Genomic DNA, 23,480 nt, shown 5'->3' on the forward strand with positions numbered 1-23,480 from the left:
TTTAAAATCATGTCTTTAACATATATATATATATAAAAAACTTATTTTATTTTTATTTTTAAATTTTAAAATAATATCATTTTAGATTAATCAATACTAATTCAAGTTGATCATCTCAATCAAATCCCACTCAGGATTGGATTAAAAAAACGAATCTATTTATCCAACTGACATCCTATATAAACCCTAAAATCTCAATAAATGCCGTATACCGCAGTACTGACCACATAGATTATAGGCTGTAGCTCCGCTCCCTGGTTGTAAAAATACACCAAAAACATTAATTAAAAAACTATGAAGCCTCCTAGTTTGTCAGTGCTCAACTCTTCTGCAATATTGTCATCCCAGCAAACCGTGCCTCACCAACAGCCTGAAATCAGAGAACCTAAGCTATCAGTTCGTTTGCACATTAATAATAAAAGGCCAACTGGGAATGCAACTGATGATGTTGAAGGATCGTTGTTGAAAGGAAATAGCAATGATGAGCCTCGTGATCATGATCATATTTTTGTTCAGAGTGTAAGCAAAAAAGAGAGAGTGAGTAATAAGAAGGGGATCAAGAAACGAAGTTTTTCGATTTCGCTAACGAAAGAGGAGATTGAACTTGATTTTCTTCAATTGACTGGAGTAAAACCTAAGAGAAAGCCCCAGAAGAGAGACAAGGATGCGCGGCCAAAGCTCGACAGCCTGTTTCCTGGTCTTCGTTACTTGTAAATTCTTTCTTTCTCCATCAAGACACAGATACTAAGTATCTTTGTAATTAATTTGAGAATATTTTACTAGTGTTATCGTTATTTTTAGTGCTATTGTTTTGAATGTTCATAATTAGGTTGCTTTGTCTTTTCTTTTCTTGGATTCTTAACGTTTACAGTTTCAGGATTGTAACTTTTTGTCGATGAGTGGTATTATCAACTGTTCTATTATTTGGTACCGTTTCCTGCCTCAACATGCAAAAGCTAGCTAGGACTGTTGTTTTCTTCATTACTAGGGTTTCTATAATCAATATTCCAGGATTGTAATCTTCCTTTATGTTGTTAAATTTGGTTTGATTTTTTGCATCAACCAACATAGTTTTAGCTAGGTTTCTATTTGAGGTATGTACAGTGTTTGAAGATGAAACCCTATATGGCTTAGGAACTATAAACGTCTCATGACAGCTAAGTTTTGTGAATTTCTCATTCCGGCGAGATAGATAGGGGCACTAACTGCTCTAGTTTTCATTCCCTTTACAGAGGACAAGATATGGTTTCCAGTCCTCTATCTCCTTTGCAAGGAAAAGCACCATGGAATAGCCATGGTAAATAGCTTTCAAACCAATGCCAGTGTTCGTTCTAGTATACTAAGAGCATTAATCCGCAGAAGAGTCACGGCCGCAGCTTTGAAACACATGAACTGATATAAACTGCAAGAAAATGATAAATGTGGAAAAACATACAACTCTCACAAGGATCTTCAACAACGAAAATACTGTCCTCCCACCTATATAACAAAATATCCGAGCACATTTTATCTCAGAAAATAATTCACATTACCAAGTTGGATACCAGTGTTGTAGCAGACTAGTATGTAGAAGAAATAAGGCCAAAACGTTGCTAAGAAACACAGGGATCCTCTGTCCACTGCTGCATGGAAAAGTGCTTCCACTAAAGCACCCCTTCTTTTGCTTGATCCCTTCGCCGTTATCTTCAAGAATAAAAGTGGAATTTGTCTTGCCATCACTAAATAAAATACACCAAAAGAAGGAACCTTTATGAGCCCCAACCAAGCCTACTCCCACTTCTGTATGCGATTTATTTCTTATTATGGATAAAGCTTTACTGTCCTTAACCAGAACATGGGAAAAGGCTGGTGATGGCTCAAGGTACTTGGGTTGACAACCTACAATATGGCCAGTTACGGTGCCAAATGTGGGCAACTCTACGCCACAATTTGGACCGAAAACCTCAGTAAAGTCATCTTCAGGTGGCTTGCAATTCACAACACCATTGCTAGTGCAGTTTTCCTTGCATAATTCAACATATTGCAGAGCCATGCAGCCAAGACCAGGATTGTCATTCAGCTGTGGGAGTTTCTGGGATGTTCGGTTCTTATTGATGATATCAACAAGATCATTCGCAGGGTTCCCTGATATCAACAGCATGTAAAAAAGCACCGTTAAAAAAAATTAGCTTGTTGATGTGCAATTACTGTAACCAGCATTTATTAGTATTCAAATGTCATAATTATCAATGACTAAAGCATAAGTTCCAACTTATCTTGAGATGCTTAAAAATCCTTTTGAGTTGGGCTTCGTAACAACACATGCAAATGAAAATTCACCATAAAATGGTTTTGGCCAAGTTTAACCCAGGTGCTCAAAAAATCCTGTATCCTAAATTTTCTTCTGACATGCAAGTCCCTTTACATGTGTGTGCGTGAATTGCATGGTAGAAAATTGTATTTCTGGTGCTAAATCTGTCCTCTAGAAACAAAATTAATTAGTGACTCCCAATTCTTTAAGATTCCTAATGTAGATAGTCAAATCATATAACAGAGAAGCTATGAACTTTGTTGCCTAAAAGATGGAAATCACGTTACTTGACCAACTTAAGTTTGCCTTCCCTATTAAAGCTTTAAATTTTGCAGCAAAAGACATAATTTTCAGATAAAGACAAAAGATTACTCCGCTTGTTGATACATGCATCCCTTCATTCATTACAGCAGCTAAACAGCAGGTCAAGATAGAAGCTATCCTTGATGCCTCCAGAAATATATTTATAACTTGATTTAAGCGCGTAGATGATGTTTGCATATTTTTCCTTTACAAGCACAATCATCCCTAGTTCTGGGATCCAGGTAGTTCTTTTGAATTATTTGGGATAAAAATGCAATTTTTTTAGTATTGATGCTCTAGTATTGAGTTTCTAGTAATGAATAGAGCTACTAATGCTACCTAAAACTTAATTTTTAGGAAAGCCAAAATTTTTAATGTTGAAGCTCTGATTCCTATCCTTTTGATTTTAACATTTGCATTATCACCAAAGAGTGGTAAGACCTTGCATAGCAAATTATCAGTCAAGAACAACTATAGTAAACTGCACAAAACTACTTGATCAACATATCAGGAAAAAAAAACTCATGGGGCTGCAGTAGCATCGCATTCTCAGAGAAGTCAAGAAAATTAAAGAAAAGCAAACGATTATTACCATGGTGGCTGGAGCAAACAACAGTGGCTAGGAATAGCTGGCAAAGTACAATCCACTTCCATTCACAGCAACAATAATGCTTCTTCGCCACCATCATCAATGGTAGAGAGAACGAGAAGGGAAAAGGGAAAGAAAACTGTAGAAAAGGGGTCTCACTTATTTCCCAAACATTGTAAAGGAAAGGAAAATGGTTTTTATTTTCCGGGAAAGAAAAGTGTTTGTTTATTGTTTACAAAGGGAATAAAAGGGTTGCAGAGATTAAGGAGAAATGGGAAAGGTGGTCCCGAGGCAGTAGACGTTGTTGTGCCTTTTTGGACACTTGTTTTTCTATTTTCCCTCCCTTTCCCTTCCCTTTCACACTCATGGAAATGGAGCGCAGATATCGAGGCACCTCCTTCAAGTGGGACCTACCTACCGTTTTCACGCGGACTCCTTGTCAGTGATCAAGCCCGTCGAGAGAGATCCAGTTTTTCAAGGCCCACAATTCTCAATTTCTTCAAACAGCTGGATAGTTCAAACCATTTTAATTTTTTTTAAAAAAAACAATTATTTATTTTTAATTTTTAGATTTTTTTGAATGCATTGATATTAAAAATAAATTTTAAATTATTATTTAATATATTTTTAAATAAAATATAACCGCTAACATAATATAAAAAAAAAAATTAAAAGAATTCAGAAAACTCTGGATGATCGCACATCAGAAAAGATTGTCTATGGCGATATGTTCCCAGCCCCGCTTTTTGCTTGCTTTTAACTTTTGTTTCTTTTGTTAAAATTTGCGGGTGGTCTTCTTGTTTCCGAGCTGGTGCTGCTGCTGCTGGAACTGTAGGAGTAGCTGCTGGTGTAGTTTGATCGGAATCCAACCACATATATCTCATATTATTTGGATTTGATCCTAATTTGTAATCAGCCTGTACGGACATTTGCATTTATATATAATATTAATTCACTTGTTCATCAATATATTTGTAATTACCTCATATCCACTGCTGGAGTAGAATTTTCCAGCCACAGGGATGCTGTTTTGGTATTGACCAGGGTGATTACGAGCAAACTCAAAAAGCTGCAACCATTTGTTATAAATTAACGTGATTGTTAATTATAAGAGATATATTTATGACATGAATAATTAATTCATCGTAGCAAATATCGTACCTGTTTTGCATGATTTATTAATTCAGTTGCATATGTAGGGTTAGAAGGTTTGAAAGCAATATAGATGCAGCAGCCAAGGCAGCAGCAGTCTCAGCTGCAAGATCAGCACCAGGGTGGTGATCATCAATCTTAAAAGTAGTCCTCGGAGTGGTCATTTCCTCCGCTCTCTCCCAACAAGAATGATCGGAATCACCATCACCTACTTCATCATAAAGGACGTCTGGCTGAGGGTGGGCTTTGAAGAAGTAATCTGTGCCCCATTTGATGGTGTCCAGGGCATTTGAGAGTTCATTTTTGGCCTCTAGCTGGGATTGGAATTCGACAGAGCTCCATGCAAGCATCGTCACAGTAAATGCCATTGGAAATCCGAACTTTACATTATCTCCTGCATCATAGTATCCTCCTCCTAGATCGATCTGTTAATGCAAATTCAATCAGCCCCATGTCGATTAACTTGTTTGTTAATTATATACATACAAATAAATTCAAGTGTCCAATTTTCTAATTAACAAAGGCAATATGTTTCTATATACAATGTATTACTTGAGCATCGCTGCCAACTTTAAGCCCAGAATCTCCACGCCATTGCACTCTCTGGTTAGGAGGCAGTTTTCCAGAGCGTTGAGCTTCATAATACAACAAAGATTTAGTAAGTGCTGCTCCATAATCAAGTACTGAAACAGCTCCATTCGTCAAGAGAAACAAGATATATAAAGATCATCATGCTAATCAAACCGAGGACACTGGTAGAACACATGATGTCTCTTAGGTAAATAGTCAGCACCTAGCTAGCTAGAGAGAAAATTAATAAAATATTCAAGAGTAACTTTGCAGTGGTGGATATGAAAAATAGACAACGTGTATTTATAGTGAAGAAATATATATAAATATAGGGACGTCAATGATCCATGAAGAATATGGCTCGATTTGACTAAAATCTTGAATTTGGTCAAATTAAGAAGTTATTTACCTCTTGAAATCTTGACCAACCTTCTGAAATCTTGAATTTAGTCTTTAATTGCCTGATCATAAATTTTGATCAGGCCACCTACCTCGATGAATTTGGTCAAATTAAAAGATAATTGAGAGATTACTTCCCTTATAAAATTTGATCAATTTAAAAGGTAATTTATCTCTTAAAATTTTAAATTTGGTAGAGGAATCCTACCTTCTTATTGTCTTTTTTCTTTTCTTGAGGCCGTTTTTCCATTAATTTTTTACATGAATAGAGAGAAGAATTAGTTTGTTGATTTCTTGGAAATTTTAGACTCAATGTTACAAATTGTTATTAGAGGAAAATTGAGAGAGAGAATGATAAATTCCAATCTAAATATTTTATTTGTTATTTATTTAATGGTGTTTTTTGTTATTTATTTAGTTAGAATATTTAATTTAACTAAAAACCTACTTAACAAAATCCTAGCCGTTAATTTGAATTGTAAGATCAAGATTTAACTAAGGCATCATGAAAGCTCCTTTTATTTGTGAAACAACGTGAGCGTTTTTATTTTCTCAATCGAAGACAGGAAGGGGAAATTAAAAAACAGAAAATGTAACAAAAAAAGAAAAGAAAAGAACCCTCTAGAACTCCGGCGACTGGAAATTTAAAACAGGAACCTCAATTTAGCCCTTAATATATTACTTTATTATCAGTTAAACCCTGAATCCTTTTCTTTTTCCAATTTTACTCCAAACATCACCTTAAAATCATCAACCTTCCATCCATATGCTTCTAATGGTATTTAAATTATTTCATTTAATCTGTATGGGTTACTAAGCACTTCAGCCAATCCAAGATGATAAAACAAACCCTAATTTACCCTGAAAGATAACTTTAGTATCAAACTGATTTAAATTTATGTTTTCTCCCTTCCTTTCACTAGCTTGTATTAAAAAGAAATTGCTATATTTGTCGTGCTAAAATTATAATTAAGGGAAGATTGGAGTTTATTTTGACTCTTTAAGTAAAATACTTGATGAGTATATACAAATCGGACTGAATCTTTTAGTTTTCATAACAACAGGTGGATTGATTACCTTTGGACTAAAATGGATAAACATAAAAATATTCAGAACTTATTCGTAATTTGGTCAGGAACCTAAATGAGCTTTTCCCCTTAGAACACGTGTCAGGGCATACATATGAAGAGGGTTTTAGATATAAGTTTTGTGCCAAACGGTCCCTTGTCTGCTAAGCTCTCCTCTCTCTGTTCTCCCGTTGCACAGCCAAAGCCGAAGCCTTATCTGTCTATCTAGCCATGGCGTCTACATTTGTTACTGTACCAACAACAAGACCCTTCCTGTCGGTAAACAAAACCAACGCGCTCTCTCTCTCTCAGCTCAAACTCGCAGGTTGTTGTTCTCTCTCTCTCTCTACTTTCTTGCTGGAAAAATTAATGCGCATGGTATTTCTTTTCCGCTAAATTTGTTTCTTGTCATTTATTTACCAGGACTGAAGAGGAATTCTTTGAGGATTAATGCGATTTCCAAGAAATGGGAACCCACTAAGGTTTTTCTTTTTTATGTTTATTTAGTTTCACTAATCTGTTTTTATCCTATCTTTTTTTAAGCTTTGGATTTAGTTTTAATATGGTGGGTATTGCTGTAGGTTGTTCCACAAGCTGATAGAGTTCTTATCCGTCTCGAGGACCTTCCTGAGGTGATGGGTTTTCGTCTTTTGCTTCAATTCATATTTCATATCTGATACCCATATAAAGCATTTCCCTATGTTGTAAACATCCCATTGTTAAGAATTTTTTATGCTGATTGGTGAATTTTGCTTTGTAGAAATCGTCCGGCGGAGTTTTGTTGCCCAAATCAGCTGTTAAATTTGAGCGGTATCTAATGGGGGAGGTATGAATTATGTACAATTCCCATTCTTGTTCTTATTAGGAAGGATGGATTGATTCTTGTTTGCTTTTAGCATTATATCTTGAGTTTTCTGTTTTAGGTTTTGTCTGTTGGTGCTGAGGTTGGGGAAGTGGAGGCAGGAAAGAAGGTAAATAAGTACTTCTTGGTTCATAAACGATCAGTCCATCTTGTTGCTTTCAATGCTGTTAATTCTGCTATTCTCTGAGATTTTTCATTCCTGTAACTATTGTGATTTTCATTAAGTATACCTCATTTTGCAGGTTCTTTTCTCGGACATCAATGCTTATGAGGTAAGTGGCATTACCGTTTGGAAGACTTGCATGTCACATGTGAATTCACTGAGTGTGTTTCTGTAGCTACCTGTTTGTATGGGATCAAATCCCCCTTGAATGTCGGGAAGACAGCATATTGAATCTGTTGGATCATTATGTTGAAAGAGTCTGCTATAAAATAAACATCAAACCATACACACACAAACAGGTCCCTTGTGAGCATATGCTAGCCATGAGGCCTTTTGTCCTGAAATCCTAAATTTTATGACCTGATTATTGTGCTTGGTGAATGAAAATGCCTGCTTTCTTGCAACTGTTAGAATACCTATACGTCTTGGAGTTAGGCAGTGTTTGGGAACGCGGTTGAAACTGTGTTTTCCAAAAAATTGAAAATTTTTATTTTTTTTGCTTAAAATTAATTTTTTTATGTTTTAAAATTGTTTTGATATGTTGATGCAAAAAATGATTTTAAAAAAATAAAAAAATATTATTTTGATGTATTTTCGAGCGAAAAACACTTTAAACCGTAACCGCTACCACACTCTTAACACCCCTTTAATGTCGTACAAACTTCTCTTGTTTTTAAGTGAATATGATGTGCATAGTGTGCCATCATCTAGACAGTGGAGCATGGCAAATACTCTTTTTGTGGCATGTTGCTCCATGTAATCAGGTAATACAAATTCTTTCTTCTCTCCAGATTGAAACATTGTATGCTTGTAGAATCCAGTTAGGCGCATGCCTTTATTCTATGTGATTATTTGGAGTTCGCTGATATTTTTTCATATCTGCCTAGGGTATGATCATCTCCTCCCAGAGTTGTTAACCTTTGCATGTGCATGCAGACTTTGACCTTTGTAGGTGTAAAATTGATTCTGCTGTAATTGACATGTCTGACCATTGAGATAATGGTCATTATGCCCCCTGTATTGCTAATTGTGCATTTTTATTGTACCTGGATGTGTTTATAAGACTTCCTGAAACTGTGCAGATTGATTTGGGAACAGATGCTAAGCATTGCTTTTGCAAAGCTGGTGATTTGTTGGCCGTCGTGGAGTGATATCTCTGCATTTCTGCCAATTTTGAAAAGACCTGCTCCGTACAACGAGGGAGTCAATTTCACTATTCTGTCAGTGTCAAGTTATATGGGATCTTCAGACTGTCTGTATTGAAGTAAACTCTAGATTTAGGGGTTCTTTGTTATGTGCTGTTTAACCTCCCTCCTTCGATGTTTAAAAAGACGGGAGTTTTTGTTTCAGGTAGCCAATAATATTATGCATTAATGGCTGACGTTGACGATCCTGAGTTCTGATAGACATTTCTTTATCAAACACCTTAATTGTTAACTACCAAGGTCCGTGTTCTGTTTAAGAAGATGAAAAAAATTGACAATCAAAGGCAAATTGTTATCCGGAATTTAACTCCCTAGAAATTGACAGTGTGCCAATCACATAATCTAGTGATAAATCCTTGTCGCTGCAAATCAGCAGTTTTTGGAGCTCATTTTGATAGGCCGGGAGCACCAGTAACATGTTTTATATATCAGTGCTCGGGGGAAGGGAAAACTTTTCAGTAGCTAGTGGGCTTTCACCTCCCAGGGAACCGCCATCCGCTATCCTCCGGCCACCTAATATTGCACGAGCACCACAGGGCCATCTTTCTTTTCAGTTGCAGCGATGTTGCCTACTCACCAACATCAGCTGTCATTTTGCCACCCCACAATCTTATAACAGAACTTCACTAATTCAGCACCACAGGCACTATTGAGTGTAGTGATGTTATCACTTGTTGGGAGTTGCATCATCATCACCGTACATAAACATGTACCGTTTCAATGCATTTGAAGAGTTTGGCTGAAAGCACGAAACTCAAGACTTTGATCACTTATTTATGGTGAATTGTATATATTCACAAAAACGTGACGGCTTACATTCTCCACCCCCCTCCATTCTATATCATGATGGAAAAAACAATGATGAAAAGAAAGTGCTTTTTTGCTTTCTGCAATAAAAAATTTCCAGAAAAAAACAAGTGTATTCAAGACAAAACAATCATATGACAGGAAAAAAGTACAGAATGAATTAAAACTCAAACATGCGCAACTCAACCATCCCCTCTTTTCTTTTTGGAGAATACCAAGCAACAACCTTCCCAGAGCGTAAAAGCCTCAATGAGTAACTCAAGCTGCATATGAGATCCTCGACATGTGGGCCTTGTTTCCCAGAGGAAGAACCAAGTGAAAACTTTGAATCAACCCGAACCATAATTGGACCTGCAACCTGCAACAAGCATGTTGTCACATTAAGACCTATACAAAGGTAAGACCCTTTTGCCAAGTACGAAAAATCCCAGGGAAGTTTTTACCACTTTCCAAAAGTTTATAACCTATTCGCATCACAGTAAACAATAATACTGTACATTAACTCATTATGTGTCTCCTGGAGCCTCGGATTAATTTTAAAAAAATTCTGACCATAAGGATTGATTTGGTGATTGAAAGTTCAAATCATCCAATCTTAAAAAAATAACGTTTAACTGGATCTCCAGTGGTTCTCAAAATTAAAATTGCATGATTAGCCTAGTCAAGCCACAGGTTATTGAATCCACATGCAGGACTTGGCTTCTTATGACATTGCGCCAGCCAAAGGTGAAGCAAGAAAAAAATTACCTGTTGTTGGAGGATCAGACTAAGCTTGGGAGAAGACAGTGGATTGTCTGCATTACTAAAGGAAGAACGTCTGAAAATATTGAAAACCCTTTTAGCAACAGCAGAAGCTGAACAGATATCCAGGCGAGCATCTACCCTAGTTAGATCACCATATAGCTTAGTGAACCTCCCGTGCTGAAAAGTATAGCAAACTGAGCCAAACAGATTGGCATTTAATGGACTTCTCTTCTTTGTACCAATTGAAGTGTCCCTATCAACATCTGATTCTGTAGATGGGGAGCTTTCACTGCCCCCAAACCAGGCCGCAGAGGTGCCACCTAATACAAATATTAGTATAATAAGAAGCCAGTAACAAATTGCAAAGCGGAACTTTCTTTCAAAAAGGAGAATGAAAAGAAAAGGGGAACACAAGTAATTTGTATGAATCATGAGAAACTTCATATAACCAGTTCCAATTCACTACTGTATGGCAAACAAGGCAGTCACATCCTAGTTTCCATATTAAGTTTCAGATACAACATTTTTTCCGTAAACATTTTCCATCCCTGCCTCCATGAAAAAGAAACACCTTCATCCAATTAAGTTCTCAGATGATCAAGGGAGGGAGCACAAGTGAGTGGCATTGTTGATTGTGCATGGGCCACCCAAAAGAAAGAAAAAATGTGTCCATAAACAGAAACGAAGCAGAGCGTATCATAATGTGCAGCACAATATAATAAAAAAAAAGAATTGAAGAGCTAAATAAAATTGCTAGAAGCTACAGCAGCTGCAGAAGACTGTAGTAACCAAATATGAATAAGAAGAAAACAAAAATTCCAGGTTAATTAGTAAAAAAGAGCTACCCAATACAATGCAGTGACATACCAATAATCCCAGATATTGCTGCATGAGGTTCCCTAAGGCGCATATCAAATGACGGGTGCCAAACCTTGCCCTTATCTGTCTTCACTGCAGTATCATCAATTTTGTCTTTTTGCCTCCAAAAATCCTTTCTCTTTTCATAAGAAAAGGCAGCCTTCGTACATAATCCAGGCATCAAAGCACAGGGTACCTCACCATTTAAGGTGTTAACAGGCTGGGGATGACCACCGTTTTTGTGCACACCAAAGCGGTATTGGAACCCAGATTCAGAGGGAAGGGAGGACATATCTAAGGATATTGACTCAGGAACATCCCAGTATTTCCCTTTTTGGTCAAGAAATAGCCCAGGCCACGCAGCCTCCAAAGTTATATCATGATCAGGAAGCTGTAAAATCACATGTAAAATTTACAAAGTTAAGGCAACTGTCTATCACTGCAGACTGCATAACAAGCTAAAAGCTCCACAACAAGCAATCTGTGATCAGAATAACTAATTATCATTTTGATTTTCAAGGTTTGGTTGATTATTTGCTAGAGATCTCATAATAGAACTACCATATACTACACAGGTTCCACAGCCTCATTGTATCTGTGTGTTCATTATCTACAACCAAATTCTGAGCAAGAATTAACAACCTTGCACTTTAAATTCCCTGAAGGCATACCCTTTCGACAACAAGAACACAAATCAACGATTCTAAGATAAATCCTTAACTTAGGACATAGCTAAAAAAAAACAATTTTTTTTAAAAAAACTATATTGACTTACAAAACAATCTGTAAAACAAGATGTCCGGATATCTATATATAAAAATGGGATTTACAAAATTGGACATGTCTACAAGATAATCTACTCATTTTAAAGAATAGTAATATGGACATTGAATGCAAAAAAATAAAAAATAAAAACCCGAATACCTCATGCCAGAGCATCATCTTGTAGCGTGGTCTCCTCTTGTCACCATGCCTTTCTGTGCTTAGCAACACAGAAGATGAAGACAAGGAGATTTGTGAGAATAAACCAAGGGAATAAATCGACTTGTCAAAAACATGCTTAGCTACATCTTTAAATGCAGGCCATTCAAATTCATCAGCATTAGTAAATTCTCCTTTAATGGAAGAAATCAGCTTCTTTGGTCTAAATTGGCCAATTAATCCTAGCCAACTGCACACAAAAACACAATCAAATTCATCACACCAATTGGTAGCAAAGAAGTAAGCCAAAAAGAAGGGAACATTTTGCTATCATTTTACCTGTTAGAGGTGGCGAGTTTGAGGAAGAGAGACTGGAGAGAAAAAGAGCCAAGGTCCTTGGTCGAAGTAGGAGAGAAAGAGGGAATGGTGCCAAGAGGGAAGCCATTTCCTAAAACAGAGAGTTGTTGTACTCTAAGGGCTTTGCTGGCTCTGGTGACTTCAAGAGGAAATGGGTCTCCAGGAATGGAGTAAGCACAACCTTCTAGGGTTTGTGAGGAAGAAATGGGTTGGTCCCAGAATTGTGAGTCCACAGCCGTCCTCAAGTTAGCCATTTCTTGGAGAGTTGCTGGTGGGGTTTTTGATTTTCCTTATCTGTGTTGTTGCTCGCTAGTTGGTTTTGAAATGATGAAAAAGGGTGAGGAGACAGTACTGAGGGGTTTTGTTTGGGGTTTGTGGTGGATTTTCCTAGGAGGAGGCCTTTTTTTTTTTTTTTTTTTTGAACTTGCATTTGTTGTGTAATAGATAAAGAGGGACGCATGTTGGGCTGAAAGATCTTGGGGCTTTAGTTACATGAAGTCCAACAAATAGAGATCGTGGGCCATTCTTTCTGGATTGAGTTCATGAAATCTAAATCTGGTTTTTAGGCCCATCATATATGATGAGTACTTCTATGGGTCAACCCCAATCAAATAACACTACATAAAATTAAAATTTGAGAGGTTTTTTTTATTGTTTAAAATGAATAGTAAACTCCCAGGAAAAAAAAAATTGTTTTCGAAGAAAATATAGCGAAACGATGTCATTCCTTGGTTATAAATGGCCAAATATTCGAAGAAATCCTTAGCTGGATCGTTTTGATTTATTTTCACCTCTATCACATAAATTTAAGCTTTTTAAGTTGAAGCTCTAATTTAAAATTTATTTGGTGAAAATTTAGAAAGCCCTGGGATGGGAGTTAAATAACTTTTATTTTTAAAAATAATTTACTTCTTTTATTATGCTTTAAAAAAATAAAAAATAAAGTTATTCCCGGTCAATCAAATAGTGACCATTAATAAACCATAAGAAAAAGAACATATTACCCTTCAAAATCATTGTTATATTGTTATGCCTCTATAGTGTAATACTAAAATGCCGCGTTTGAGAACACGGTTGAAATCGCGTTCCTCAAAATTCAAAATTGTTTTTGTTTTGTTGTTAATTTTTTTTTATTTTTATATTGTTTTGATGTGCTGATTTCAAAAATAATTTTTAAAGAATGAAAAAACATCATTTTGATGCATTTCTAAATAAAAAAACACTTTAAATCGCTACCACAATCACAAACAAGCCAAAACTCTTTTAGTGTTTTTGTTTTTGTTAACAATTAAGATGCTTTGTTTTCCTTGAACAATGCTTTGGACGTTAGGTGTTTGAGTACACAGAAGCATGGTAGAATGTATGATAATACCATTCTGAAGACATTCTCCTACCTATAGCAGGAATAGAGGCTAAGACAATAAGCTGTGATAGTAAGTAAAAATGGCACTGCAAAGTCCTCTATAGGTTAATTTGGTAGAAGCAGAAGGGAAACATGACCAAGAAAATGGATAAAAATCTGAAAACAGAAGCTAAATTCTTGAGTTTGAAGCACCAATGCGTTCTGTAAATACAAGCTCCCCATCAAATGATCATCAAACATAACGAGTATGTTCCCATGGAATTTTCGTGCCGTCCATGAGGGATTTTTGTTCTATTTTTCCAACTTCTAGTGAATTTATATACTTTTAAAATATAAAATATAAATAATTGAGTGAAAAAAGACAGCGCTTCCTCTCCTGCAAAAATATATAGACCCTCTGACCCGTCTCCCTCCATGGCACCTCCATATTAATTACTTGAGTCTTTAAATACAAAAGGCATATATTTTGATGTTAATCATAGTGATTAGTTTAATATGGGCTTGATACTAGAAGAAATTCCTACTTTCATGCATGCAATGTCGAAATCTCAAAGTACTAAATGGCCTCTAATTAATCCTTGGCTTACGTAAACAAAACATTAATATTATCTTTTTTTCTCAAAAAGGTTGGCCATATATATAGCTGCTTGTATATATTGATGTAAACTGCCTCATATATAAACTCTGGATTGGTTATAATTATGAATTAAAGGGTAGGATTTATAATAAAAAGAAATTATATAAAAGCAAAAACTATATAAAAATGTAATGACAAACGAAACAATTAAAAGCATTAAGAACTTTTTACCAAACTACGTTTTTATTTTTTTGAGAAACAAATGATTTTTTTTTTTGCTGAAGTTGTGATACAAATACATTGTTTATTATTATGTTTGGAACTTTATTTGAATATATCTTAAATTAAAATGTGTCTAGTTTGTAAAGAGGTTTGAATTTATCTTATGGGCTTGTATAGGCTAATCGAGCTGGTATTTGAGATATTTGATTAATTTTTTTATTCTCGTAATATAATAGGCTCTTCCTTGGATAAATGGTTGGTGAATCCTGCTTGATACATGCAAAAAAATCCTTCCTTTTATATTTAGGGACATCTAGTGATTAAATAAGTATCATTTGAAAAAAAAGGTAATCATAATTTAAAAAAAAAACTCTAAAAATAAACATATAATTCGTAATGGAAAAGAAACCAAACTTTCTTTTGAAGGATCTCTCACTCTTCTTTATAGCTTCTGAATACTCTTTATTGAAAAGAAATAGTTCAAGAATCAGCAAAATATAAGTATAAAATATCTCAAACTTATGAGAATAAAAAAAAATAAAGCTAAGATTTTTTGGAGTTAGCTCTGGATGAATCCAAAAATAGTAGGCCTGGTAGTTCATCAGATCCATATATGTCTAGACTCAATATTTAGTTAAGTCTAAAAATAATGGGTTATTATCTTGTTTTTTATCATTTTTTTAAAAAACAGATCCAAACAATAATTATTATCCTTTTTTTCTATCAACTTAAAAAACATATATTTTAATATATTTTGAAATAAGAAATAATTTTAAAAAATATTATCCCATGACATTCCTTCCTAGTTGCTGTCAAGTAGTGGATAAGTGGAAATCGGTGGCTGTTTATGCTACTTCTAAGCTAATTCTCCAAAACCTAAAGCAAACGCCAGCTTTATATTTTCGAACTTATCTTTATATTTACACTCACTGCATTGACTTATCAACAACAGTGGCTACTAATGGAGGCCTTTTCTTTTCTTTTCTTTTTAATTGATAGAGAAAGCACTCCTATATTATTTGATTAATTAATGAACTTGAGAAGTGAGTTCAAATAAACCAAAAATCAACAGGCAAGCATTCACTCGTTCCAACTCAATTCATAATCATTGATAAATAATGGCAATAAATTATTAGAACATCATCATAATTAGTTATTACAATCAATATAATGTTCGAAACTGATATTGATCTAGCTTTATCACGTAGAAACCAACGAGTTTTGGACAAATTAAAATTAAAAAAAAAAACGAAAATGTCATTTAAGTGGGCAAAAATAAATATATAAAAAATCATAAATGAAGTCTCACTTGAATATTGGCAATGTTCTTTTTATTTAACCGAGTCAACTTTCTATATAATTCAAAAAGAAACCAGTTTTATTCAAATTAGATATTGACAATATTATTCGAGTTCAATCAAGTCAATTTTCGATATAATTAAAAACCAAACCTAATTTGATTCGAACCTTAAATTAAGACGTAACAGGATCTTCATGTCTTGATAACTAGGGACGCAATTTATGGATATGTCTCATTATAAAGGTAAGAGGCTTGCAGAAGCATTGCCTCCGAAGGAAGTAATCATTTGCTGTGATGTTTTGGATAACTAACCTGCATTTTTCTTGCATATGTTCTTCAACCTTTTGGCTCGCTGCATGTATCTTCCACGCTACATTGTTGAAAAACACAGTTATCAGATTCCCCCCCATCACGATGCCCATCTCTTCAAGAAAAATTGTTGATTCTTTATTATTTTTAATGTTTAATTATCTTATTGGTAAATGAATTCGCACCTTCATCTAAATTTAAATCTTCAGAGAAGTGGCATTTAAATATTTTGTTGTTTATTTATTCGATCCCAAAAAAACTCAATTTTTAATTACTTTTACATGTATTTTTTTAAAAAAAAAAATAATTAATTTGACCCATTAACTCGTAACTAGTAAATAATAGGATAAAAACACAAGAAATTCTTTTTAAAAAACTAAAATAATATTATTTAAACAAAAAATTAATAATATATTTGAGTTAACGCTAACCTAACTTAATGACAAATTATAAATCAGGTCAGATCTCCAGCCTGGTTTGACAACAATGCTTTCATTACTGGATATCTACAAGGGAGAAAACAAAGATTAAGAAATGATAATCTACACGTGCCCGTTTACAGTAAGATGAACTGCGAAGCCCGTCTCTCACATGTCAATTGATCTCTTTAAAGAAACTACACCTATATTAACCCCTATAGCTCCACGATAAGAAAAATAATTCTCCCTCAGGACCACAAGTAATTAGCTGATCCTATCCTCCACAACACGAAAAAGATGCCCACCTTCTCTTACTGTCTCCTCCTCCTCTTCCTCCCTCTACTCTTCTGTACTTTCCATGCCAATATTGCTCAGAATCTCATCCCTGAAACTTGCAAGAAATGTGCAGCAAATGATCCGAACCTTAGCTACAACTTCTGTGTATCTTCTCTTCAAGCATCCAATCGTAGCCAGTGTGATAACCTTCGTGGGCTTGGCATGATGTCCATCAAGTTAATCAAATACAACGTGACCGACACAAGGCACTACGTGAAGAATCTCTTGAAGAACAAAAAAATGGACCCCTTCATTAGGGCATGCTTAAATGATTGCCTTGATCTTTATTCTGACGCCATCCCTACCCTCAAGCAGGCCATGATGGATTACAAGTCTAAGCACTATAAGGATGCCAATATCGAAGTAAGTTCAGTCATCGATGCCGCCACAACCTGTGAAGATGGATTCGAGGAGAAAGAAGGTGCAGTTTCACCATTAACAAAAAGAAATAATGATACTTTTCAGTTGTCCGCTATAGCGCTTGCGCTCATCAACATGCTCTAATCTGTATGTAGCAGTTGGAGATTAAGGTTCTATCACTGTTAATCCTTCCTTGCTCCTTAATTTCTTGTTAGGTTTCTTGATGTTAACGGTTGTTTTTTCAATATCCTTTTGTGTTGGTCAGTTGTTAATTTATTGATGCGACGTATATTGTCTTTGTTGTGATTGTTTTTATTTCCATTTCTTCCATCAACTATCACATGTAACAAAATGATCTGGAAAAATCATGATTAACTATTTCTTAAGCAAAAGTTTAAGAAAAAGTGACTTCTAATTAATTATAATTGTACTCGGACTTTGGAGTTCAATGATTTCGCTTCTTTTCTATAGTCTTATATAATATTAATGGTCGCGTCCTATGGTTAAAGGAATTTATTCGTGTTGAACAAAAGACAGCATGGACGATCCTGGGAAAGTTGAACAATCAAAAGACAGCATAGGAGAAAACCATTCGTGGGCAGAAATAGCTGCTTCTTCACAGGCTGACGATTGGAACAAGGCCGGAGGCCTCATTCCACACGGCGCCCTGTTGCCTATATTTGTCTTAAAGAATAAGAAAGCGGGAAGAATTGCATTTCGATGAAGCATGATCCGCCAAACACGACTTTGTAGATGTAGTAGAAAAATCCATCTATGAAATGATTGTTATATTGCAGCAAAGAATCCCATCCAGTAAGAGAGTGGACGGCCACCAAACTTCCATGGGATAAAAACCATTGGCAAGTTCAAGTGATCATGAATTCCTTCATTACAACGTAACTGGTCAAATTCAAAAGAGAAATCATGATAATGGTACTGTGCAGTGAATTTAGTTAACGGTTCGATAGGGAAATTGACAATTCTTTTTGAGGAAAAAAATTGGCAAACATGGCCTCATAGTTCAAGGATGCAGCACCTTTAGTCATAACCGAAGATTTGTATATATAGTAAACATTCAATAGAGATTGCAATCCATAGCAATGCAAGAGAAATTCTTTCTTCCCATTTCAACAAGAGAGACAAACAGCTCAGAGTTGTATATATAAAAGTAGTTTCAACAGTGTGCAGCAACATGAGAGCTATGTAAAGCATTATGATTTCGAAGAAAAGAGGCATGCATCAGAGAAATCCCTTGCAAGTGAAAAGTAGCCACTACAATAACAGTGCATCGCACAATAGAACCCATGAACACAAAGGAAACAAGAGGAAACTTGAGCTTCTAAATGTGAAATGAAATTTTGCGCAATCAGAGTGGTTCCTCACAAATGGAAACTAGTGATCACTTGAAATTGAAGCATAATAAAGTCAAATGCCTGTTCTGCCAATGCTCCTCTTATCAAACAGACTTGGATTATTCTCAGCCCAAGACGAGGTTCAATCCATACAAACACCGAACAAGTAAAATAAACAAAACAGATTGTCATTTTAATTTTTCCATGAAATTCAGGGAGAGAAACCCGATGCTCAAATCAACTGGCCAGTGGATGGTTATGAATGTATTCAATGGCAAGGTTACAAGAGTCAATCCTATCAGCTTCCTTGTCCGGAATTTCAAGCTTGAACTCCTCCTCTAGAGCCATTACAATCTCCACGTTGTCCAAGCTATCCAATCCCAGATCTTTCTGGAAATGTACTTCCGGAGTCACCTGCAGGTATATGTTTGGAATTCAACATCAGTAAAATATTTTCCATGCGTGGAAATGAAGATGCTTGATTTTAAAAAATAAAGACAAGCATAACTACAGTGCCAGAATTCAGCATGGCATGTGGATTGGGATTAAGCAGGTGAATTTAAGCTCGGTACGGAAAATTAAAATATAAGTTAACATAGTAATCGAGAGGGCAAGTAGCAAACATGAGTACTCTCAATAAGGGGCAAGGAGCAAAGAAGAATTATCTCTTGGTGTGCTTGTATGTATTTCTCATGGATAGGAAAAAGTTTCAAATTCACTCTGCTAAGGAACCCACACCTAATTTTATTTTGCATTCCATTCTCTTCTCTCTCGAGAATAGACTGCAGAATTCAACACTTGTAAAGCTGCTATAAGCCAGCCTACTTACTTTTCTATTTGCTCCAACTGGGAGTTAGCTTAGCAAGGAGTGGCTCCAGCTTTCTTCTTCAACTAATGAAATTTAAATCATTCACAAAAATAAAAATAATAAAAGAAACAAATTTTCTTGTCTGTGAGCAGGAGATTAACTGAAGGTAACACTCGCATGATGAACATTATAAAAGTCAAGAAAAGTTAGTGTTTGTGAGTGCGCTACTAACTCAAGTAACGAACAAACTACACTGCCGCAATGGAAATAATGCCCTCAGCCTCAGGGATGCAACACACCTATCCACAACGTTTATATGGGTAGATAGACACTCAAAACCCCATCACTTTCTTCTTGTTGGAATGCCAAAATTATGGATACGAGCTTTTGACACTACCCAAATAACGTGACTTCAATATCGTATACAGCTACCACATTTACAAAACAAAAGTCCTTAAATTCTAGGGTTATCGGACTGGCACACACAAATACACAGTTATGTTGCGTTTGATTAGTGTCATTTGACAAAAGTACAGTGATGGAAATGTAATTGGTTGGATAAACCTAAGACAGTTTTGGAGTGGATTTCTAACTCTCTCAAGGAGACAGACATGTCCTCTCTTCCCCACTATCTCCGACACTAACCAAAGATTGATAATAATAATAAAAAGAAAAAGAAATTGGACTCCTTAAAGACCTCAAAAACCTTTGGGTGTATTATCTTAATCAAGATCAGAAAAATCAAGAATCAACAACAAATCCCAGAAATACATGCTAAACATCATATCATCTTCCAACTCGTACAGATTTTATTCTATTTAATTTCCAGCGAGGATTCTGAAAGGTAATATATTCAATTAGAAGCAAAAGGAATCTTCTGAGAATTTATATGATAGCTTATCAGCAGAAATCAGAAAAATTAAATCTGAAACGAAATTGAAATCAGTTCTAACCCTGGAGGGATCGACTTTAGGGAAGCTCTTGATAACAGAGAGGACTCTTTCGGCCACCTCTTCCTTGGTTAGATGGTCATCATGTGACGACATTAACCGGATCGAACCGGACGGAGCCCACGGATTTGATTTGAGTCCCCGGGTTTGCACCGCCACCCGGACGTGGCGTAACACGGCTGCTCTCAGTGCCATTTCCTTCGATCTCTCTTTCACTCTATTTTTTTGGACTGCAAAGCAAACTAATTAAAGGTAAAAAGCTCAAGATATAGCCCCTAATATATTATATTATTATTAATTCAGCCTAGTATCTTTTGATTTTCTCGATCTTACCCTGAATGTTAACAATGTCACCCTCCGTCCTTTAAATTGCAGCGATGATTAAAGATTTTCATTCGACTTGCATGTAATATTTTAAATTCTTCTATCGAACACGATAACATATTGATTACAATTTAGATAAAATTATAAGGATTAAAAGGTTTGGGACTGAATTGATAATAAGGGGCTGAATTAAGGTTTCCCTCAGTAAAACAACAGAATATGTCAAATAGGAAGCATGATGCACGTCGTTTATATTCACGCGATCAATAGGAAGCATTATACTCTTATTTTTTTATAGTTTAAAACTATAAAAAAATAAGAGTATAATGCTTCCTATTATATATATATATATATATATATATATATATATATATATATATATATATTCTGTCTTTTTATTTATAATTTTATTAAGAAATGTGTCTGTGAAGTGTTGATTTGCAGAACTATAATAAATTTATATGTAAAAATCAAATAAAAAAATATTAGAAAAAAATATATATCCAAACAAGAATTTTTAAACTTATAAAAAAAATTAACACCCGATTGAGAATTATTTTTATTTCAATGTATAAATATAACATCTAGAAATAATTTTATTAAAATCATGAGTTAATTTATAAAATCATACAATTTTATAAGTTAATTTATAAAAAAAAAATATAAAATCAGATTAAAAATTTTGAAAACTAATAAATCAAACTCAGTCAACTCGATGGATTAGAAGGTTGACAAAAGGTACAAAATTTATTGACACTCGATCCCTTTTCCCTTTGTCTTTTGCCCACTTCCCAACCTCCCCTTTTTTCTTTGTCTTTTGCCCACATCTCACATTCTCAATCCTAGCACTGCTAGCACCAGCAACGCTAATTGAGATCTGGGATTTTATTGGGGATGTTGACAGGGCAGGTGAGAGAGGGGGGGGGGGGGGGGGGGGGAAGAGGGGGGTAGTGAGGAGGTGATTGTTTTGGTTTTGAGGAGGGAAGTGGAAATGGAAGGAGGAAAAGAGAGTTTTGTGGTATTCGAGAGAAAATAAATATGTTGAGGGGGATTTGAGATGTGGAGAATTTCAGGGTGGTGGAAATGGCTTCATGGAAGCCATGGGAGGAGGAGTAAAGTAAAGAAATGCAAGAGAGGAGGAGATGGAGGGTGTGGTTTTTAAAGGAGGTCACTGCAGTCAAAGTGGTAAGAAGGATTTTGTGTGGTCCACAATTGAGATGAATATTTTACTCTTATATAGTTTAATTAAATTGCTTTGGTTTTAATTTACCTTTATGTAGTTTAATATTTCAAAAACAAATTGACATGCTTGGGCAACTTGCGAAGCTTAATCAGCAAATTGGGTTCCAATGAGTGCCAGCAAGGATTTTATTATCTTTTATGTTTATTATTCTTATAATTTCAATATCAAGGGAGAATTTTATTAATGTTCTTGAAATATCGCATGCACATGCCTTGTACATTGATAAAAATCAAAATGAACAAAAAAAATTGTTTCTGAAATGATGGCTAATCTCGTGGAGATATTTTTTTTAATTTCAATCAATACATTTAGGATTCAGCTAATGAATACTTATTAAAAATAATTTAATATTTTTAATCAATTAATTATTTGAATTATATATTTTAAGGTGTTTGAACATTTATATTATTTATTTTATTTTTATTTTTATTGTGTTATATTATTATTTACTACTTGATTGGAATTGTTAATATATAATTAGTTAAAATATTTTACTTGTAATTTTATAATTTTACAATTCAAATTTATATTATATATTTCATATAGTTTGAAAAAACCATCCTTGATTATCAGGCTAGCTATAAATTAAATTTATAAATCAGAACCTCCTTAATCAATAACACTCCTTGTATTTCGCCTTTTTTTTGGGGTGGATGGGACTTCTTAGAGGTATATAAAATCATAAGAGCGTCAATCTCTTGACGTGTTAGAGGCCACGGCTATCAGAAAATGAAATGTACAGAGTGATAACCTACCTTGATAAAATTAATATACAGTTTATTTTTATATTTTAAAAGTATTTTTAAAAAAAATTAATTTTTTTATTTTCAAATCATTTTAATATGTTGGCGTCAAAAATAATTTTTAAAAAATAAAAAAAATATTATTTTTATATATTTCTAAACAAAACACACTTTTAAAAATAACCGCTTACAAATTTTCAAAAATTCTTTTAAAAAAATATATTTTATAATATTATAAAGATTTTAACCAGAGGGGACTCATCTCCACTTACAACTAGCAGCCTTGCAATTAACCTTAAATCATAAGCAAGCACTTGAACTCCAAATCTAGATTAAAAGAATTTTGCAAATCTTATTGGATTATAAGTGGTGTAGGGTCTTTTTGGTATTTTGCAAATCTTCAAATCTGGATTAAAAGAATTTTTAAGGCCAACATTCAATGGAATTTATTACTATCAAATTTGATAAATTAAAAAATAATAAAAATATTTATAAAAAATTTAAATGATTTAAAATCAAACAAATAGTAATGAAAAATATAGATAAAATTTTTTAAAAAATGAAAAATTACTTTAAAAATTTTGAAGGTAAAGCACGGAAATAATAAAAAAAAAAAATTGTGAGCACCGGTATAAAAAAAATATAAAACCCGTCGTAAATTTCATGAATGCCCGGACGGAAAGAGACGAGTGAATGAAATGAAGGGAACGTTTGGGAACGCGGCTGCGACCGCGTTCCCAAAAAATTTGAAATTTTTTTTGGCTAAAATTTCATATGGTTTGTATGTTTTGAATCGTTTTGATGTGCTGATGTCATAAATAATTTTTAAAAAATGAAAAAAACATCATTGGCATGCATTTTGGCACGAAAAGTTATTTGAAAAGCAC

The 23,480-nt window shown here is 34.6% G+C and overlaps 6 protein-coding genes across 6 annotated transcripts; 2 read left to right on the plus strand and 4 right to left on the minus strand.

Annotated features, from left to right (window-relative positions):
- Window positions 1-1,377: 1,377 nt before the first annotated feature.
- LOC133682534 (uncharacterized) lies at window positions 1,378-3,511 on the minus strand. The gene is made up of 2 exons (XM_062105907.1): window positions 3,186-3,511; window positions 1,378-2,124 (listed from the first exon to the last, which is right to left on the minus strand). Exons 1-2 carry the CDS (start codon window positions 3,280-3,282, stop codon window positions 1,529-1,531), a joined length of 693 nt encoding a protein of 230 aa, XP_061961891.1. The 5' UTR covers window positions 3,283-3,511; the 3' UTR covers window positions 1,378-1,528.
- Window positions 3,512-3,850: 339 nt separating this feature from the next.
- LOC133683030 (endoglucanase 13-like) lies at window positions 3,851-5,033 on the minus strand (the record flags this gene model as incomplete). The annotated part of the gene is given in 5 exon segments (XM_062106544.1): window positions 3,851-4,099; window positions 4,165-4,251; window positions 4,344-4,403; window positions 4,406-4,759; window positions 4,887-5,033. Coding segments are annotated over 5 exon segments (897 nt in total), but the record flags the coding sequence as incomplete, so codon positions are not given.
- A 1,459-nt stretch (window positions 5,034-6,492) lies between these two features.
- LOC133682535 (10 kDa chaperonin 1, chloroplastic-like) lies at window positions 6,493-8,782 on the plus strand. Its single transcript, XM_062105908.1, has 7 exons — window positions 6,493-6,695; window positions 6,794-6,852; window positions 6,952-7,002; window positions 7,131-7,196; window positions 7,294-7,341; window positions 7,475-7,504; window positions 8,478-8,782. The coding sequence occupies exons 1-7, from the start codon at window positions 6,602-6,604 to the stop codon at window positions 8,544-8,546; spliced, it is 417 nt and encodes a 138-aa protein (XP_061961892.1). The 5' UTR covers window positions 6,493-6,601; the 3' UTR covers window positions 8,547-8,782.
- A 558-nt stretch (window positions 8,783-9,340) lies between these two features.
- LOC133682533 (protein TRIGALACTOSYLDIACYLGLYCEROL 4, chloroplastic) lies at window positions 9,341-12,692 on the minus strand. The gene is made up of 5 exons (XM_062105906.1): window positions 12,270-12,692; window positions 11,934-12,180; window positions 11,019-11,400; window positions 10,155-10,471; window positions 9,341-9,765 (listed from the first exon to the last, which is right to left on the minus strand). The coding sequence occupies exons 1-5, from the start codon at window positions 12,539-12,541 to the stop codon at window positions 9,568-9,570; spliced, it is 1,416 nt and encodes a 471-aa protein (XP_061961890.1). The 5' UTR covers window positions 12,542-12,692; the 3' UTR covers window positions 9,341-9,567.
- Window positions 12,693-16,608: 3,916 nt separating this feature from the next.
- On the plus strand, window positions 16,609-17,472 carry LOC133682822 (putative invertase inhibitor). The gene has a single exon (XM_062106352.1). It carries the CDS (start codon window positions 16,775-16,777, stop codon window positions 17,315-17,317), a length of 543 nt encoding a protein of 180 aa, XP_061962336.1. The 5' UTR covers window positions 16,609-16,774; the 3' UTR covers window positions 17,318-17,472.
- Window positions 17,473-18,504: 1,032 nt separating this feature from the next.
- On the minus strand, window positions 18,505-20,525 carry LOC133682823 (acyl carrier protein 1, mitochondrial-like). Its single transcript, XM_062106353.1, has 2 exons — window positions 20,287-20,525; window positions 18,505-18,939 (listed from the first exon to the last, which is right to left on the minus strand). Exons 1-2 carry the CDS (start codon window positions 20,476-20,478, stop codon window positions 18,763-18,765), a joined length of 369 nt encoding a protein of 122 aa, XP_061962337.1. The 5' UTR covers window positions 20,479-20,525; the 3' UTR covers window positions 18,505-18,762.
- Window positions 20,526-23,480: the final 2,955 nt, after the last annotated feature.

This window comes from Populus nigra, chromosome 2 (genome assembly GCF_951802175.1).
Source record: "Populus nigra chromosome 2, ddPopNigr1.1, whole genome shotgun sequence".
NCBI classification, from domain to species: domain Eukaryota; kingdom Viridiplantae; phylum Streptophyta; class Magnoliopsida; order Malpighiales; family Salicaceae; genus Populus; species Populus nigra.